At 45.1% G+C, this 20,400-nt stretch overlaps 1 protein-coding gene across 3 annotated transcripts in view; it reads right to left on the bottom strand.

The window, feature by feature from the left end:
* pcdh9 (protocadherin 9) overlaps positions 1 to 20,400 on the bottom strand; it is a 135,208-nt gene that overhangs the window by 79,679 nt on the left and 35,129 nt on the right. For all 3 annotated transcript variants that reach the window (XM_029846194.1, XM_029846195.1, XM_029846196.1), the window contains exon 3: positions 12,752 to 12,853. In XM_029846194.1, the coding sequence (XP_029702054.1) occupies positions 12,752 to 12,853 (102 nt within the window). The remainder of the gene's footprint in view (positions 1 to 12,751; positions 12,854 to 20,400) is intronic.

The raw sequence follows: 20,400 nt of genomic DNA, 5'->3' as shown, positions 1-20,400 counted from the left end.
TCAGGGTCGTCAGCGCTGCGTAGCCCCCTGACGCTCCCATCCGTCCCAGTTTCCCCTCCATCCTTTAAATAGAGCTGCGAAAATGTTGTTTTTCGCATTTCCTCAACACTGTAACTTTTGCATCATCCTGTTTATGAAAAAGAAATCATTTGATTTGAGTTTTATTCATTTGTGCCGCCTTTAATCTCCAAATGTGTGAAGAGCAAAATATGAGCAAGTTCTGGGATCCAGGGAGGGAAATCAGCTCAGAGATCAGTCAAACCGCCGCTCTCTCAGCGGCAGATAACCGGAAAAACACCTCCTGATTAAAAATACACTTATACTTCAAATATTGTCGGAATCCTGTCGTGAAAAATGCAAATCTTTGGCTGGTTTCCTGGGGAACATTGATGATGACGTTACCTTGACCCGCTGCTCCGTCAGGAACCTCTCATACTTTACTGGACGTTATAAATGGAGTTCCCGCCTGTGTTTCCACGGTGAGCTGACATTTTCGAATATTTTCCCATCTGCTGGCTGATAGTCACGGACCTCCAGAAGCTCTGAAAAGAACGCAGCTCCGATATCAGATTCCAGGTCTTCAAGCTGGCTGCTCCTAAATCCGCTCCAACTGGATTATAGCTTGATTACAATCATCCAAATCTGAAGCAACAATTCATCCAGCATATGGATCAGACTCCATCCAATCTCCATGTTCTCTTCAATTCTACAACCTCTGTTTTGCTTAATAATGAATCAGGAAGCAGATTTATTCTGCTATAGTGGGGGATGGGGGGGGGGGGCCTAAATATTTCTTTATAAAGCAAATCTGACGTTAAATCAGAGCTCGTTTGAAATAGATCAAACCTCAGCCAGGCGTGAGGATCTGCGAGCAACAATCGCTGCCACGTCTCGGATCAAAACTCTCAACTTTTGGAGCTGAGTGATGCCGAACGGTGGCGGGTGTCAGAGTTCTACCAGCTTAAATCAAAGGTACGAGCGGGTCTACAGGAGCTGCGTTAAAACCTCATGTGTCAACACGCGGCAGCTGGAACGCCGTCAGCTGCGGTCGCATCGGCTCTCAAACCCGCGCCGCGTGCTAGCATCTAACGTCTTTGTTAATAATTTGTAACTTCCCTGAAAGATTTCTCCCCCAATTACGGCAGAAGTCAACATATTGTTTGGTAATTGGGTTATTCCTGCTGTGGCTGCTGGATCCCCTCCCCCCCCGCCCCACGCCACCCTAACCCCCTTTCCCCGCTCGCCCCGGCGTCATCAGCGTGTGCCAGCCAGAATTAGCATGGAGTGATTTCTGCGGGTCGCGTTTCTGAAGCTGGCCGCTGCGTATGCTGCAGATTAATCAGATAATCCAATCAGAATACGATCGGCGGGGATTTATGCGTTTTGACAGCTCAAGGTTAAAACCGCCGTCGTCGGGCTATTCAAGGGTGGTTACGAGTGAAAATTCCATTTCAGAACTTCAGCCCCCAGCCCCCTCCCCCGAGAACCATACTTGAACCAAACACACTCGGAGAGATTACTTCAAAGACGATATTCCTGCAGGAAAAAAACATCATTTCCATATTGGAAACAATAACCCCTCCATTACGTAAGTAAACCAAAACAACATGCAAGCGCACAAAGGCCCCATTGTAATGGAAATGATTCCGGGCGATCAGGTGGAGCCGCCATGGCTTTTTAGGATGAAAAAGTCAATCCGAGGCCCCTGAGGCCCCTGATGGGGGTGAAGGGGTGGGGGGGGGCGCTCGCTCAGTCTTTCAGTGTATTTGATCTCAACTTTTCCATCTTGACATTTGGAGGCTGAAATTTCAAATTTAGGGGCTTTTTAATGTGGTCTTCGCCGCCCTGATGGCGACTTCAGCTTTTTCTTTTGAAACAATTGTTTTTTTCTTTCCCTCCATCAAACAGGAGCTTAAAGGGTCTCCGTGACGGATGGAATATTTGCTAGTATTGAAGGATTACCAAGCCAAGGGTTTTTAAGCAATTTTGAATCTGAAACTGGGTCAAAAAAACACACACCCGGATTAGAACAATCCAACTGCAACACAAATAAATATTGACATACAAATAATCAAGTGTATTGTGTTTCAGATTTCCACTTTAATGTAAATCCCACCGAAAAAAGCTGCTGGGTTTAAGGGATTTGGGAACGTCATTGTGAGAATATCACGTTACTTTCGGCATCCTTATCACCGTAACCTCAAAGCTTCCTTCGTGGATTCACAGACCTCAACAATCTCCTGAAAACCCACAAAGAACGTTCAGGAAACCGCGTCCTAAACGTACGGATGCTCCTTCAGTAAACATTGTTTTTAAGGACACAGAAGTAAATACCAATAATTTGGTGAACGATATCTTCTTCCTCCCACACAAGGCAAATTGCCTTAAGGACAAAAAAGAAAAAAAAAATGGGAAAAAAAATGGGCAAGAATCAAAATCCCTGATGTATAATCCTTCAAATAGAAAAACCACTTCAAAGTCTGCGAGACGGGTGCGCTCACGCCTGCTCGGCTACAGTCAGGCCCCTCAGGTGCTAGTTTTAGGGTCAACGTGCTGATAAATCCAACTAATGATGCCTTCAAAGACCACTAGGTCTACAGAGGCTGACCACAAGAGATTCAACTTTTTTTTTAAATTTCTATATTTATAAATATATATGAGCCCTTTTTTTATTATTAATTGAACCCTCCTCACCTTAGTTTAATAGTTACTCCTTTCATTTAATATTCCACACTCAACTGTGGTCCGATGGTGGGCTGATTTTTGTTTAGTGGGTCTCCGGAGCCTCTGATTAGCCTAGGGTTATTGAAAGTTCTAAGCTCGCCTCTTTCTGTACGTACAGTTAAGGCGAACACAAGCAAAGATGTGTGCGTGACCCTCAAGTCGTACGCGGGGTTAGGTGTTAAAGTGGGAATTTGTAAAGGAATACTCGAGATAAGATTAATGGATCCATGAGCTCATCTTCATCGGTCGCTGTGATCTGTGAGGTGAGACAGTGAATAATGAGTCAGTTTAATGTATAGTTTTTATAGATGAATGCTTTAGTGGAGGGAAAGTGGAGGGAATTCGGACGTGACCTTTGTGTGGCTAATCAGATGTTGTTGTTTGTGGAAAAACATTGAAGGATCGTTGGTTTTACGTTTAAGCTAGCTATAAACCGAAAAAGGCTCACACATTTCAGAGTTGGCTAAAGTTAGCAGCCTTGCTTGTAACAACACTTTATTGTGAAAATCCGCCACGGCCAGACAGCCACATAAATAAGCCGCGTGCGTCATTTGTCACACATGTGGTATATATGTCAGCATAAATATTCAATGCATTAATGAATAGGTTATTAACAGGAGTATACGGTGGTTTGCCATCGAAAAAACTTGTGATTAATCACTACGTGAAATGAAAGCACCATGTTTTGACTCAGATGGATCATGTTGACGTCTGACTGTTATGTATGGCCATTATTTATTTCCTGACACTGATTCATGACGAGATCCATTAACTATGAGGATTTAAAATTCAAAAGTAGTGCAGTCCATTGGACACTTGCTCAAAGATGCACTTTCCATTCATCCATCCATCTTCTACTGCTTCTCCCTGAACAGGGCGGCAAGAGGGGGGTCTGGAGCCCCCCCGCCTGCCTTCAGGAGAGACGCTGGACGTCGCCAGCTCGTGGTGGGGTTAACATAAAGAACTGACCATTAGCACTGACATATCAAAGGTCCATTTAGAGCCACCGAGCCATCTGTCCCCCACACGCACGTCATTGGACTGGGGGAGGAAGCTGGAGAGAACCCATGTAGACCCGGGGAGAACGTGCACACTCACAGAAAAGCCCCCCTGATCTATTCTCATCATGTCTCACATGAACTTCCAGCCGGACTCTCGGTCCCAGTCGGGATGCACAACACGACCATTTCACTCATTGTAGCCAAATATTTGGTAAGGAAGAGCACGAACCACCGCTGTCCCAGTCAGAGATGTCACCTTCCGATGTGGATTCCTTGTTTGCCTCCTTTCTGTCCTGCTTTCCCTGGATGAAGAGTGCGTGTCGTGTTCTTGGCGACGCAGCGTGCGGCTGCTGCAGAGGGACGGGCAGTCTGTCCCTGACGGTGCCACCGTCAGGGACAGACTGAGGCTGCAGCGCGTCGTGCGCGCTGCCGAGAAGGTGATCGGCTGCAGGCTCCCATCCATCCAGGACCTGTATATCTCCAGGACCCGGAGGTGTGCAGGTCGGATCACGGCCGACCCTTCCCACCCTGGTCACGGACTGTTTTCCCCCCTCCCCTCAGGCAGGAGACTACGGTCCATTCGGACCAGAACCTCCCGCTACACTAACAGCTTCTTCCCCTCTGCCATCAGGCTGCTGAACACCAAGTGACTTATCACTTAAGCACCATGTACAGCAGCCAGCCGGACTCATAAACAATACACTACTCCTCATGGACCTGCACTATTTCTCACCACTCACTATTTATGTAAATACTGTATATATAAGTCTTATTTTATTTTATTTATCTTATTCTAGTGTGGTGTTGATGTCTAATGTTATGTTGAATGTCGCAGCGGCACACCACGACAAATTCCTAGTTTGTGTAATACTGTGTATTACATGAACAATGGCAATAAACCTTCTTCTGATTCTGATTCTGATTCTGTTTAAAGCCGCTCAAGCAGCTGACAGGAAAAAATGAAATGGAATATATGACGCTTGGTGAGAGCTCACTCGGGGAGACTATCGCTTTGTGCGCACCCTCGGGCGGATTCCTGCCACCTCTAAACTCCACCGCCCTGATCTCCTCCTTCACCCAGTCACATCCTGCCGGCGTCTTCCTCAGCCAATCGATAGTTAGCTGTCAAATGTCTCTCGCTTGCTCTCGGCCGTCCTTCGGATGCTGAATTATGCAACCCACCTCCGCCTGACGCCTGACCATCACCGATCAGACCCTGGATCCGAAGTTCCACTTGTCTTGTATGAGATGGATCTTTTTTGTTAATTAAAGCTGTTCATTTTTATATAGAGACCTATAATGTCATGCTAGCAAATATTTCTTTATGTGTCCTGGTCAACAAAATAATGTCTGCTGGTACAACGCTTTAAAAAAAAAAAAAAAAACAATAATTAAAGGTAGAAAATGAGGTTGAACACAGATTTCCCCGGAGATCAGCCTCGGATTCTCCACGTCTTGTTTCCACTGCTCCAATTAATAGCTTTGCTACCAATTAGCAAATTCAAGCTTTCCCCGACAGGACACCCATGGGGGTACATGTGTCAAGAACCTGTGTCAGATATGGATAAAAAAGTTCCAGGAACAGGGGGCGGATTCATGCTAGTTAACATAGACCTGTTGACAAAAGCTAATTTGAAGTCCTGTTAACATACAGAAATGTGTGCAACTCGCTAACGGTTTGGCTTTTCTTATCTTCTCTCCCCCACATTCATCTCCTCTTAAGTAGCCTCTTAGGATAATTAGGTGCAGAGCTCAAGATATGGCGGGAGTATCAATCGGAGCAGCGCAGACTAGCTACGGGCTTTGCTCAGAGCCAGCGTGTTTATTAGAATGCCAAGGATAACAAATGACTTAACACGCTTCCCGTTTAATAATCCTGTACACCTACAAGATAACAATAACGGAAATGCCAAACTGAGTCCTCCTTAATTCAATTAAAAATGGCAGATGATGAGCGCGTGAAACATGGCGCTCGAGCCGCCGAAGACTTTGGTTCAGGGCCGTCAGACGGAGGACTTATGTGGAGCTCCTCAGCCGAGGGAGGCTAAATCGCTAACAACGCGCTCGTTTCAGCGTTTTTATGCATAATATATAAGTGCGTGTTTTAACCTTGTGCATATCAGCGAAGGTAAAGATTGAAAGACGCCGCCGTCGGTCTATTCTCCACAGCTTTAGAGAGTTTAATGCATTCTTGTAATACAGCAAGTTTGAATGATTCATTTTGTTTGATCTCGTTTTTCTCTGCGCGCCATTGACTCAATTCATCATGGATTTAAACAGTGTATTTCCTTGCACGTCCTTGCACTACCTCAGCCATGTTTATCAGTAGTTATTCAACTCATAAACTGACCTTATTTAGCAAATAAGAATAAAAAGATTACATCACATTATTCATAATGATTAACGTCATTTGTTTTCATGGGAATTTATGCTGTAAATCCAGGAAATATTTGGTATTTCATATAGAGGGGATCTAAATATATAGATACAGAGGAATAGAGGGTCCATAAATATATTTGTTCCATTTACAGTATCTGTGTGATGCTGGAACATTTTTGTGCCTCGCAGCTTCACCAGATGACCCACAGGGACCCGGGAAGCAACGGAGATAGCACGTTCTCGCGCTTGTTATCAGCTGTTCCTGCCAAAGCATTAGCACAGCTGTATTGTAACACAACATCTGCTTCCACACCTTTTTCTGTGCTACTGACACATCCAGTTGCACGTTGGCTGGCACAGGCGCTGGGAGCGAAGCAGGTCTGGAGCCGGTGGAGGGGGAGAAAGAGCGAAAACTGGGAAAGTAATTAATATCTACTCTCTATATATTCTGTTGTTTGGCTGAATGGCTCTTCTGCCTCACCAGGTTTATCTTTTTAATAGTGTGTTAATTCTCCTGCTCCCTCCAGCCACATCTGTCTTTATTACACCCCGAAGCTGGCGGCGACAATTATAGAATGGCTGCTAAGAGAAACAGATGCTTTTTGCATGTGGATGTGCATCCCGGGTCCTGAGGAGTTCATCCCTTCGAAGAACCTGGCCCTCACACTAATGCCCCTCCTTGTCAGAGACAAAGGGGCCTTAAGGCTGCAGGATTCGGCTGCCAACGACCACTTGCAGGCAGTATTTTTACCCATCCATCCAGCCAGGCTAATAGAGTGTCCTCGCCTTTCAATGCCGGCAGGAGTGACCAGTTATCACAAGCCACCAGCTCCGTTGTTAATAAAACAGTGGAGGGGAGGATCGGCGATAAAGAAGGGAAAGTGGGACAGAGGGAGAGATAGAGGAGCGAATGCGCGCTATTTTGACAGACGCCTTGTGAAGGTGGAGTTGCTCGCAGTCAGCAGAGGGTCGTCACGCTGGCAGGAGTTTTCTTTTAACATCTTATCTTGGGTTTTCTGTGAAGATAAATTTAGCCTCATCACATCTCCCCTCAGACCATGTGGTGGGAGCAGCGGGGGTCAGAGGAGCTGGAGTACTGAGGTGGGCTACAAAGCGCTAGGCCCATCGAGCTAATGGCCAAACTGACCTTCAGAAAAAGTAGAACACTGAGAGAAGTGTGTTGCACGGAGGAACTGCAGAATTTAAAATTGGGTTGTTGTCATCTGTCAGAGACGGAAGCAGTTTGAATATTAAACATATGTTGAAATACCATCAATTTTTCATAGACTGTTTGAGTAGATGGTTAACTGCCATATCAAGAGCATATCTTCCATTAGCCAATAGCTGCGATGTGTCAGAATGAAAGAGTGTGTATAGCTTTATTGATCCTCCAGTCTGACTTCCATAACTGGGTTCATCAGTGTAATACAAGAAGGGGAGTGTAGGAGGCTGAATTATTGTGATTAAAAGAGTAAAAACAGCTTAATGAGCTGCTAAGACCACCATATTGTGATTGTTGGTGCTTTACTAAAGCAACAAAAAGCAGCAGTAAATGACCCGAGAGCCAACCTTGCTGACCAACCCTTGTTTTGGATGTATGGAAGTAGTTGTCTCTTTGTTTCCAGATGGGTTTAGTGCTCATGTGGTCGGACCAAATATAGCTAAGAGGATTAGCTGCTCCAGGCTGATGCTGAGAAAACATTCCGTCATAGTAGGAGGAGACCACCAAGCCGGCTGCAGCACCACAGGAAAACCAGTAGCTTTGCCGGGGACACGATTTGATCGAGTTGTCAGTGTTTGAGTAATAGCCACATTCTCGGCGCATTGCAGTTAGCCCTCGTCCCTGCCCCCCTCGTACCATTTTCCACACATCGCAGCTCGCCGTCTTGGCTGCGGCGGCGGCCAGACAAATATGCCATTTGCTCACGGAAGTCTTCTGCTTCCACAAAACTTAATGGATGAACTTGTCCAGTCACCGCTGTCAATATTAGCCGGCTAATCTCCCTCCGGTATCATCACGGTGTGCATTAACAGGGTTAGCAAATGAAGTGGTGTGTGTCTGCTAGTTTCTCTTTGCTTTTTAAGTGCATGCGGTTCAGCATCTTCAGAGCGCATTATCACCACCTTTAAGGAGCAGCACATCTAACAGAGCAGCATTCTTCCTCTTTTGTCATTTTCTGCTCTACAACTGGAGCGTCTCTGGAATGGAGCGATACACGTTCACCCTCTGCACCTCTTCTGACAACACGTCACCATCTGCAAAAGTGAGAAACCTTCCTGCAGAAAATTATATAATATGAAGAACTTTTTTTTTTAAAAAGAGGAAGAAGCTTGCACCCTTGATACATCAGCCTATATGACTAACCTTGCCGCCCCTTGGGCCAATCACTGGCAAGATGTGTCATCGTCTGAATCCAAATTTAGCAACACGGCACTGACCTTTTTTAGGATTTTGACATTTAAATACCTGTGTATGCTACAAAGCTAATGGTGATAGCTGCATCCGCAGCACAGCATCCTCTCTCATCGCAAATTAGACTTGCGTGTGATGTTTGGATACAGCAGGGGGTGTTTCAGGTCATAAATAATCTTCCATTTTTCAGAAATAGAGGATAATTCCTGACCTTCAAGAAAATCTAAATTTTGACAAAGGGCAGTGCAACGTCCACGTGCAACTCGAACTCCACGAATGTTGCATCACCGCAGCATTTCTGCCAATAAAACCTTACTCCCGATCCTGCTTTTCAAACTGTTAACAATAACTGTTAACAATAACTGCCTGAAGCTTCACTTACTTCGTTCTCAGCTTGATTAATATCATTTAACAATATCTTATCCTGTAAAACCATCACTGCCTTTGACAACATGTCTAATAAGTTTGTCATTTTTGTCTCTATTTCACTGCTTTTGTCATACATCCGTCCCTGTATATGTTTGGAACTGATCAGTGGGAAAACTCAGATTCATGCGGATCCATGATTCAAGGTGAATAAACACCAAGGAACATTCTTTCACGCCACAGTTGCCTTTTTCTTCACTCCAATCCAGATAATTGTACACCTACTTAAACATTTATAGTAAAAAGAAATGTCTTAATGTGAAGGAGCCGTTTAACAGTCCGGCCAAATTGAAGGCAACCACATGAGGGAATAATTTAAGCCAGCTGTGCCTTCTCGCACTGGTTCTCCAAACCTACAGTCCTCCTGGCACAACAACTCCCTGATGCACTCTGAATGACAGGGGAAAGGAAATTATGGAGCACCAATACAATAAAGCTGCTGGGAAACATAATAGGGCGGCTGATAGGGGTACTGTGGCTGCTCTAGCTCCGAGGTGATAATGAGAGTCATCATTCCCTCCTGGGTTGGAAGAAAAGGAGCCTCTCTTGTGGAGATGTTGAATGAGCATGTGCTTGCACATACATGTGTTTGTTCTGTAATATCTGCAGTCCAGGGAGGCTCAATGAGCTAACAGCAGTGTGCTTTAATTCAGCAGAGAGAATCTCTGCAAACAGCTCTGGAGCCAACTCTGGGAAATTCTCCTCATTAATGATGGTGATGGTGGTGGTGAGACCAGTTATTTTCTTATAAAATGCTTTGTCTTTTCATAAACCTGAACTCACGTCAGTCTAATATCACGAGCATCCCTCGGAGAAGCTAAACAGACGGTTTAGCCTGTTAGCCGTAGCTGCAAAAGGGCACCTGGGAGCTGGTACATCGATACGAGATGAGAGGACATGAGAAACAAAGCAGGTTTAGCAGATGCGTGATGTGTGTTTTTGTCTCTTTAACCCTGCCACAATGATCAGCATTAAAAAGGAACTGTTAAAAACCAAAGAATGCGAATCGATGTTATCCATTCGCTGCTGGCTACTTTGCTTTTTGTATTCACACAAAATCAGCAAGATGCTACACTGGCTGCTAATGTGAACCCTGCGACTCTGTATTTGATTTTATACATTTCAAACCTAGCTGTGATATATATATATGCACTTTAATTGAGACTCGGGAGGGAAACCAAAAAAGCCAGATGGATAGAAGCGTTCGAGCAAACATCTTTGTGTAGATCAGTCAAGTGCTGGGACATTACAGTCGGGCTGCTTTCATTCTCTTCCAGGATGCAGCAAGTTCCAAGCGTAAAGGCCTGAGGAGAGCGTGTGTGTGCGATTGCGTGGAGGGGAAGGACGCCGTGGCAAGTCGAGGTCAGGAAGCATCTTGCGCTCGCAGCCATGGATATATTAAAAACAATGGATGAAGCATTCAAACTTGGCAGTCCATTATCTGTAGGAGAGATGCCCACCGAGAGCACAGACCATGGAATCCGAACCCTTTTCAGTGGTTTCAACATTTAATCGCTAAAATATGATATCTGGAAAAAACATGGTAGATATCAATAGCTTCGTCTGGATTATTTCTCAGTATATTATGCCTAGTAGGAATTTTCGGTAAATATATGTATAACTTCATTCTGACTGGTCAAGAGTTAAAGATATCTGTAATTCAGCTTTGACTACTAACAGAATTGCAGATCTCCGAAATGACGGCACTTAAACCGAGATTCAACTTGTCGTCCCTCCTAAATGGCAATTACAGATATTTGCGATCCAGTTTCGATGAGGAGGAATGAAAGTTAAATGTCTCAACCGTAATTATGGCTAGTCCAAATTGTGGAGCAAGACGTTGCTGGTGAGAGCCATCCCATTCTTTGCTCATCACTGTGGCGGGCTGTCCATCGGATACTGGCTGAACTTGACAATCAAAGAGTCGACTTGTTGCCCAGAGTAATTCCTCTCCATTCGGGCCATCAGCTCCCGTCGGGCAGGGGCAGCAGCGTTAAATACCCTGTCAAAAAGCCCAATTTCACTGTCTCGCTGCTCTGACATGACAAGAAACAATATTGATTGAATAGCAAGCTGCTCGCTGCCACTTGATCCCGCCTCCGACTTTTACAGATAGCTGTAGCGTCATTTTGCATCGTCAAGACTACAATACCAGATATCCGCAATTACATCTCGACTAGGCAGAATGTGGCTAAAAGTTATCTCCGTTTGGAGGAATCGCTAATCAGAATCCCTTTCTCGGTGTCCACAGCCCATGATAGACACACGTATCTACATCTGGATTATCCATTAGCCCAGTTAGAGATATCTAGAGATTTGACCAGCAATTCCAACTCAAGACATCTACTTGTTATGTTGTTCTTCTGGAATTAAGGGGTTTTTGAGGGTATTTAGAGCTGTCTCGAACTGGAATCAGGAGCAGTGTAGATATCTCTAGCTGGAGTTAAGGATAGTCGTAATTCTTCTGTAGATCTCTGCAATGTGAGTTGTTGATATCTGTACCTTGATTACGACCGTCTGATTAGGACTCCATGCACCATGAATGGAGAGGCGTGACCTTGTTGTCCTGGTAAAAATGATATTGTGGATATCTTGAATCATAAAAGAAATTATGGTGTGGATATCAGAAATGTTATTTTTGGATAGGAGGAACCAAATTATAGATATCTGCAACGCATATCCAGCCTTTCGCTATGAAATGTTGGAACGGCGTTCCATACACACCACAGTCTTTCCCTTTAAGCTGCAGAACTATCCAGAAAGTTGGACTCTTGGAATGAAAGCGGAGGAATAATTCAAGTGTCACACTCGCAGAATCATTTGTGCTCTTTTTTTAAAGTAAAATCCGCCGTACTGCCCGAGGATCAGCTAATCTCTGCGAGCTGACTTCCTTGGAAATGGAGGGGATGTAAATAACAAAAAGAAACGCTTCCAAAACTTTTAGAGCTGCGTTTAAAGGCTCCTTCCCAAACTGGATATTGAATTAACAGGAAAAAAAAATAACATCAATGGAGATTTTCCCGAGATTCTCCGATAATATTTCCGGCAGCCATGACAGCGGCGTGTCCAAGAGGGAGGAGAATTTTTAGATCCTAACGGCGTGCAGGTGGGCAGATGGTTGGGAGAAAAAGAGAAAAGAGTGAAATGAATCGACAGGAGCTGCACAATGGTGACTCAGGTATTTACACGTAGCATCGTGGAAGATTTAAAGGAAGAAATCTGGCTTTGCAGTTTTCTACGGTTGACAAGGGACACCCCACCACCACCACCACCGCCACCGCCGCCGCCGCCGCCGCCGCCGTCACCGCCCCCAAACCCCATGTTTGCATAGCAGACAGTAAGAAAAACCGACATCATTAAGATCCACCAGTGTGCAGGCACAGCACCACGAGCCCGTCCCCAGATGACTATCAGGCCTTGTTTTCTGTGCATGGAGGTAATGAGACACACACTTATTACTCAAGTAAAAATGGCATGGATATTAACATCACATTAGAGCCCCAATTTAATGATGTTGTGAGGATAATATGTCAATGTAACTAAGAGGCAGCAGATATTCAAGCCACAAAGAAGGAGGAGCGAGGGAGGGAGAGAGAGACAGAGAGACAGAGAGAGAGAGAGAAAGAGAGAGACAGAAAAAGAGAGAGAGAGAGAGAGAGACAGAGAGAGAGAGAGAGCGCCGGCTGACAAATCACCGCGTGCCGGCGTTCAGGTCGTGGAAGCAAAACTGCCACACAACATAATTAGGGCTGATTGGAAGTAATGACGTGCTGTTCTGGTGAGAGATGAAAGAGACGACGGTACTCACTAAAGGGGTGCAAGGGGTCCAATATTCGGGGTTCAGCTCAGCTCGCGGACGCAGGTCCAAATATTCGGGGTTGAGTTCCGTTCGGGCGCGAGTTAAAGTCCCCTTCATGGAAGAGAAAAAGCCTGTTAGATGTACTTAGTTCGATTTGGATCATCTACCCTGAAAAAAGGGAAATAAAGTAGCAAAACATAATGGAAACGAGCATGTTTGTGCTAAGTTCTTCAGTTTGTTAAGGATAATCGTCATATTCTTGCTGGTTTCAAGATTCCAGAGTGGATTAACATCAACAGCATTGAAAACAAAAGTATAATAAGATACCAAATGAGGTTAGAAACCAGTTGCTGGGGCCCGATGGCCTAAATGACAGTCCGGTAGAACCGAGTGAATCTGCAGGGCCCCTTGAGAGCTATGATGTATACTGTAATTATCTGCTGATTCTCAAAATGGCTGTGTGTAATGAGGCTACGCTGCACGAAGCCCCCAGCATAAATCACTGTCTTTAACTGACTTCCAGATGACCAACAGAAGCAGGGAGCAGAAAGGAAGGGGGGGGGTTGGCGGGTTATCGGGGGAGCGGGGCTCCATACATTCTACTTGTTCCTCTTATCAGCGCAGACCTTACTCTTCGCCAAACTTGCCCTGTGTTGCTAAAAATAAGCAGCTTGTCTGTTTGACATTCAGTTATTCGTCTCCGCGCAGCTTATCGACGATGGATTCTTTCCCGGCTGGTTGGTTAGCGCAGCGATGCTGTGCAGGTGGAGACCTTCCACTGATGCAGGCGAAGGGTCAGCTCGGCTGAGTGGCAGCACGCAGGTCGGGGTCACTCACAGTACACATCGTCATACTAAAGCTTATACATTTATGATAGCACATTATTATCACATACCAGCACAACCAGACCAGCTTCTTGTAAAGAATGGGTTCAAGTATATGTTAAATGTGTCCCAAATGTTGCACAAAACATACAAATTGTTAACGTGGATGTTAGCTAAAGTCTGTTAGCATTTTAAGAATCTAAGTGCATGGAAACGTAAACGTAATCTAAATGTATTGCAGAATGTAAATGATCATGTGACTTGAAAAAAGAAATACTTCAAATAGAATACTGCGTCTAGAGGAAATGTGGATGTAAAAATATTTGATGGTTAAATATTTAATCACATTAGCAGTTTGCTAACTCAAGTGGTTCTATTCTGTTGGTGACATTAGCCAAGTATGCTAATAAAGCTCTAACCAGCGTATTTCTTGCCCAAGCTAACTTACCACTAATATTGAGATTTTTAAAGTAGTAATCTTTGAGAGAACAGTAGTATTTCTCAATGCAGGAAGTCTTTTAAAAAAAAAAATCCTCTCTCCTAAAACATGCCTTTTTTAAATGTAATATTTGAAATGTTTCATTCTAGATTTCTTTCCAGTCATCTAAAGAGGTCAGAATGCATCCTGGCCATGCTCTCCCACCACAGACACTGACATAAATACTGACAGAAGCCGTTTCCCACAGCAGTTTTCCTCACACATCCCTTCCATTAGTGACAACAGAAACAAGTGACAGAACAGTGCCGTCATCGGGACTTTAAGTTGATGAAGCCACTTTCCCTGGAACCCCCAGCTGGGGATTATTCATCCGAAAATATGGTGGCATTTCTCAGCGTTATCGAGACAGGAAGAGGAAATGTTCTAGCTTAACACTCTTGGTGTAAAGCCTTACTGACCCTGCTGCTGCTGGTCCTGTAGGAGGCTCCTAATACGCATTCTGCTACCTGAAATGTCAATCAAAGGACATTTAGAACTATCCAGACTGAAAGTCAAAGAGAAGAAAGGTGATAAAAGCTGACGTATGCTGAGGATGCGTTTTAATTTCTTCTGTGGCCGGGCTAAAGTAGCACAGAGTCACATTATGGGAGGTGGGGGGGGATATGACAGAATCAGACAGAAGTGACATCAGAAATGAACTCCAGCGATGCCTCGGTAGCCCGCGGTGTCGGCGGTTTCATGTGTCTGTGGCTGGCGTTTCAAATGGAGGCTTCGGTGGAGCGATGATGAATGTGTTTTCAGTCGGTTTGGGTGACCAGCCATGAGCGGTTACATCATCACAGTCTGGACAACAGCTCCCTCCTTCCACACCCCCCACCCAAAAAAAGGAAATGCAACGTGTGGGGGATGCAGCATCATGACAAGCGAATGTATGGCAATCTGTATTCACGTGGGAGGACGAACAATAACGTCGGAGTGTTATTTCTGTTCCGGTCTCCAGGAAACCTCCGAATAAAGAGCGCAGCTTTAAGAAATGAAGACACTTCTGCTCTCACGTTGTCTCTGGCGGATGAGAAACACGTTTATTTATGCACACAAGTCGGTAGAAAAGAGAGTCCAGGTGTGATTAGCTGAAAAATACAAGCTCAAATCCAGCAGAAAACTTTCACACCTACAGTTTTATACCTGCTTGACCTGCGCTGGGTTGGTGTGGGTTTTCTGGAGCCTTTTTTCAGCACACACAGGAGCTGGAGACGGGGTACTTACTGGGAAGGTTGCCATTCTCTTGCAGGGTTAGCACACATGAACAAACAATGTTATTCATGTCTATGGGCAATTTAGAGTCTGCAGTTCGCAACGACTGCGAGTTGTTGAACTGTGAAAGTGGAGCGAATGAAGTGCACGCGGATCCGCTTCTGGAGCTCCTTTACTGGAAAATAACAGTTTGGAGCACCTGTCCCGCACCCTTATGGAAATTTGAAACAGCATCGAGTCGCCGGGGAAAAAAAAGTGGGAACATTTTAGGCCCTTTTTCAGAGGTTAAACGGGACGTTTATGGCTTGTTTTACAGTAGGAAAAAGGCAGTCAAGAAAATTAGCATTGCTTGTTTCAGTAACCCGGCAGGAATTGTTTTGACCACCGCGTGATTGGAATAATAACGCAACGCCAAACGTCCCCGCGGACGCAAATGTGAACCCGCGCCTGAGTTTGGAAGCCAAGAAGACGAGTTTCATTAGCGGGATGAAACAGGCTTTAATCAGCTTTCCCATTAGTCCGGCCCAGCCAAACCTTCCCAGTCAATGCAGACCTTTAGTTCTGTTTAATTACCTCCGAGATAACGATGTAGGTCCGCTTCCCTGACATCACAAGACAACAGTCATTGCTCAACAAGTGCTGCACATGTGACGATTAGCTAAGAAAACCAATACTGACTCCAAAATGAAAATAGACTGGGATGAGCGACAGCCGATGCTAATTAAATCAGTCGTAGCATTTGGCCATATTTTGCTTTTTGCAGTATTAATAGTTGTCATTTAGGGCAAAGTACAAGTAAATTCACTCCTGCCATCGCTTGTCTGTGGGAAAACTCCAGTTTAGGTGAATATCTGAGAGCCGTAATCAGCCTTCGCTGGCACAGCTTCGTCCTCCTCACCCGCCTGCTGACTTATAGTCGGAACTGTGGTAATTCAAATGAGCTCATTAAGCGACGCCGTGCGAGAAATCTCGCGCTGGACATCAGAGAGGGATCAGCCGAGCAGCTTATTCCAAAATCCGATCCATACTTTATACGGAATTATTTCATTACACTGCTTGGATTTTTTTGTTCTTTTTCCTATTTGCTGTTTCTGGACTCCATCACTGAACAATGTGTTCACACCACACACAGAAGCAGGGTGGGGGGAGAGTGCACGTCGGGTCTGAGGAAAGGCGGGAACACAAAGAGAAGAATAGGAAATGGAGAAAAGTAGAAAGTAGCCATGATAAGTAATAGCAAGTGCACAAGAGGGTGCTGCTAACTTAATTATTGAGCTGTTGAGACGACCGGGCCTGAAAATCTCTGATTATTACTCTCTGATTTCCAGAGCTGCGCCGTGATTGGCCCGGCCTCCGCTGGCGACATTTAACTTTACGGCTCCCGCTGTTAAGCCCATTTCCACGCTGCCCATTGTGCATGCAAAGTATTGGCGTCCTATTTAGTTTTGACGGCTCGGCGGGGGAGGGGGCGGGGACGGGGGCGGTTATGACAGATTCGTAATGGAAGGGCAGGGGGCGGGCGTTGCAGTAAAAATATCAGCCAATCACAGGGACGTCTTCGCAGAGTTGCTGCGCTAAGAGGCTAATGATGAAGTTGCACCTCTGCATCAACCCCCCACACACACATACACACACAGACACACCTCCCTTTACCGTCAAAGATGCAGCGTTTGACTGCCAACAGTATAACAATAATAGAAATGCTCGAAATGGTCATTTCTTCAAATGCAGCCCTGGTACATGCAAATGAATACAACTCTCATTTCCAAATTCTGCTCCAAACAGCACACAAATGTCAACGACTGGCTGTTAACATTATTATTCAACGGAGCTGCTTTGAGACTGAATGGAAACAAATTAGGTTAATGTCTTCTGACAGGATAAATAAAGCCTTGATCAATTACGCGGTTGAAAACGACAGCGGTCCGGAGCTCATTTGGGACAGCCTTGCTGTCTCCGTTTCATTCCCGGACCGCAGAGAAGCATCGATTCTCGCTGGCACCCCGTCCTCGTCATTACGGCAGATGCTGAGGCCAGCCCAAACCACTCACGACAACCGCTAATGGCTTCAAGGAAAAAAGCAGATGCGCTTGTGGCAGAGCTGTAATAAGCACGTTTTTATGAATGCGGAGTGCGGCGATGAGACGGCAGAACGTGCCGAAAACACGAACCGAACCCAAAGTGCTGCTAAGTTGACATTATTTGTTTGCAGCGGCTGAGCTGAGACCAAGGTGATGGAGGTGCCTGGCTGATGAAACGGGCTGCAATTCCAGTTCGGCGTTTCATGTTTCAGGACCTGCTTCCGCCCTTATTAGCTACAAATTCTGTATTTCTTTTTCCCCGCTGTCTTTCCTCTGATTCACACTTCATCATTTATGTAAGTGCACCTTTCATCTGGCTTCACACTACAGTTAGCCAAGGAGCTCTCCCGGAGGAACAGTGAACAAAAGGAGCTAAAGAACAGCATTTTTTGATCGTTTTAATCTGAGCATTATACTCATTTTGATCCCATAAACTGCTTAATTTTCCTTATTTTTTATTTAGTAGCCTTTTAGTCAGTTATTAAGACCTGTGCAGCTTTGAAAATATGTTAACAGGCAGGTGTTAAAGTCAGCAGAAGAGTGAAGCGATAGCGATAACGGCCACATCACACCTTTGCTATCTCCTTGTATATCTGCTCCCATTGTTTCTTTGGGTTCTTTGTTCATCTTGGAGGTGCCGTTCTGCCCTCCAACAGCTCGCTGAGGTGATGAAGCTGTTGCAGCAAACGCGCTGCGTTTGAGTCCGGTCGGAATATCCCCCCGAGATCCTGCAATGCTTTTCCTCTCAAACAAGTCCAATTTATGAGGCGTATGGCCGTGTTCAGGCCTACTCACACCACCTTATTAAACCTCAGCGAGCACTTCAAGGGCAGAAAAATTTCAGTTGGCCTAGCCTAAATCCACAGCATGCAATTTGTGAATATGGGATGCTGTTTTATGGGACTTTAACAGAAATGGAGACGTTCTTCTGCAACCACCTGTAAAAGATGGACGCCTGTGCAGCCCACAGCTGGGAGACAAGTAAACAGGAGAAGAGCTTCTCTTTTGTTGCAAATGATCACCTTTAAATTTCAGCGCTCCCTGGTTGCTGATGTTGTCTGAAAGCTCATTTTAATCTGGAGTAACTCTGCCTGTACAGAAAGCAATATATTTAATATATTTAAAGAGAAACGGTGAGGTGGTCCACATGCAGGCATCAGTGAAGCATTAAAGGACTCCAGCGGCTGTTATCGTCTTTCCAAAAACTGTATGAACAGCTGATGCTGTCTACAGCCAGCTGCTCAGGATGCAGCCCTCCGACTGTTAGCGAGATAATTTAATGGTTTCATTTTGTTTACTGTTTGCACCGTAGTTTTTCCACGAAGGCACCGGCAGCAACGTTTGGACACCAGTTAGAGTCAACGGTCAAGAGGAATACTTTCTGCTGAATGATTTTTGTCTTATTTAGTTTGGTTCCAGTGACTTTAAACCACTGCATAGTAAACTTTTTTTGTTCAATGGGGACTCACACTGCATGTTCTTGTGCTGAAAAGTCTAAATTTACCATTTTCTGCTCCTGTCTCAGGGTGCTGTTCAGTTGAAAATAGTCATAAATAAGAGGCTGCTTGCACTGAAATTAGCTCACAGCTAGTCGGCGCGCACATTAGCGCGCAACTGGTTCTTATCAGTCACCCACTAGCCTGGAGTGTGTGCGGTATCTGATAGCCGTGCTCTTTTCTTCAGCGGGTTTTTTAATTAGCTGGAGTCTGCATCGCGTTTCAGGCGTCAAAGGAGGAATGTGGCAAAGCCTCCATAGTTTATGATGCACAATGTTGTGTCAGTCACCTGCGCAACTATTAATACACATCACAACAAAAAGAAAAAAACTCTGAACTGTAACTGTAATATACTGGGCGGTAAGACGGTGATCATTATGTTGTAATACGCATACATGCTAACCATCCTACATACAAAACCCACTGTTATTGGAGGTCCTGCCAGCAGTGGGTTTCCACAAGGACCGATAAAAAAAATGAATACTGAAAGATTAGTTAAGAAATCTGTTACCTCAGTCACATGTACCCTTAATGCTACACCTCTGTATGCTGTGCGGTGTGCTAATGATGTGCACTATTCTCTCAGCAGCCTTTAAAAAACCCTGATAAACAAATCAACAACTTATCTGTCATCCAGCCTATCTTGTTTACTTTCTTCCTCCTGTCCGCAATTCCTGCGTGGCCATGATGCACTGCGCTTGGCTGTAATGTATGTCACGCATGGCCGCGCTGCCCAAATTCTCCCACGTGGCCTTTTGTTAGGATACTGTAGCTCTTAGCAATGCGGCTATTAGTCGGATATGTTTGACACCGACTTTTGTCAGCAAGCTGGCAACAGCAGGCGATGCCGTTACCACCTCTGCTGCTCCACAGTATTCAAGCCTGAGTACACAGCGAGGGACCACCACAAGTAAGACTGAATGCTCTAATTAAGCCTGAAAGTTTTCATAAAGGTGGTCTGGATCGAGACTCTGCCTGACAGAGTCCAGTGGCGTGGGCGTCCAAGTTTGGAAGAGCGGCAGAAACAGCTAGTTTAGCAACACAGCGCTCCGAGACATCTATGCAACTTCTACGTGACAATCCTTGTACGCCAGTCGGTGCAGTGTCGGGTATCGGGTGAGCGCCTCCGCTTTTGTGGTACAAATTTAAGGCCAAAAAAATGGAGAACGTTACAGTAGGACATATTTCTGAATACTTAACTGGTATTATGTTGTAAATGGGTAATACAAGAGGTTACTTCTATGCAGACGTATCTATGGCACGATTTTCAAGAAAAACAGTCAAAGCGGCTGCTGACCTCTAATCAGGAAGATTCAAAGGACAGGCGATAGCTGCCCATGAGGTAATACATGATTAATAATGCAAGGATATCGCACGTTATCTGTCCCGGGTGATCTCTCAATCCAGGCGTCTCAAATCAGGTGTGACCGCGAAGCTAATGGTGCGGATAGATTATCTCCACGCTGAAGTTGCTCAAAGACAAGCCAGTCAGAGAGCCCGATGGCTCCTGTCATCGTCACACAGATTCATGCTGCAGTAAACCGGCAGCATGTCAAAGACCAGG

Source organism: Takifugu rubripes, chromosome 13, assembly GCF_901000725.2.
Source record: "Takifugu rubripes chromosome 13, fTakRub1.2, whole genome shotgun sequence".
Lineage (NCBI taxonomy): Eukaryota > Metazoa > Chordata > Actinopteri > Tetraodontiformes > Tetraodontidae > Takifugu > Takifugu rubripes.
This window is presented reverse-complemented; position numbering and strand designations above follow the sequence as displayed.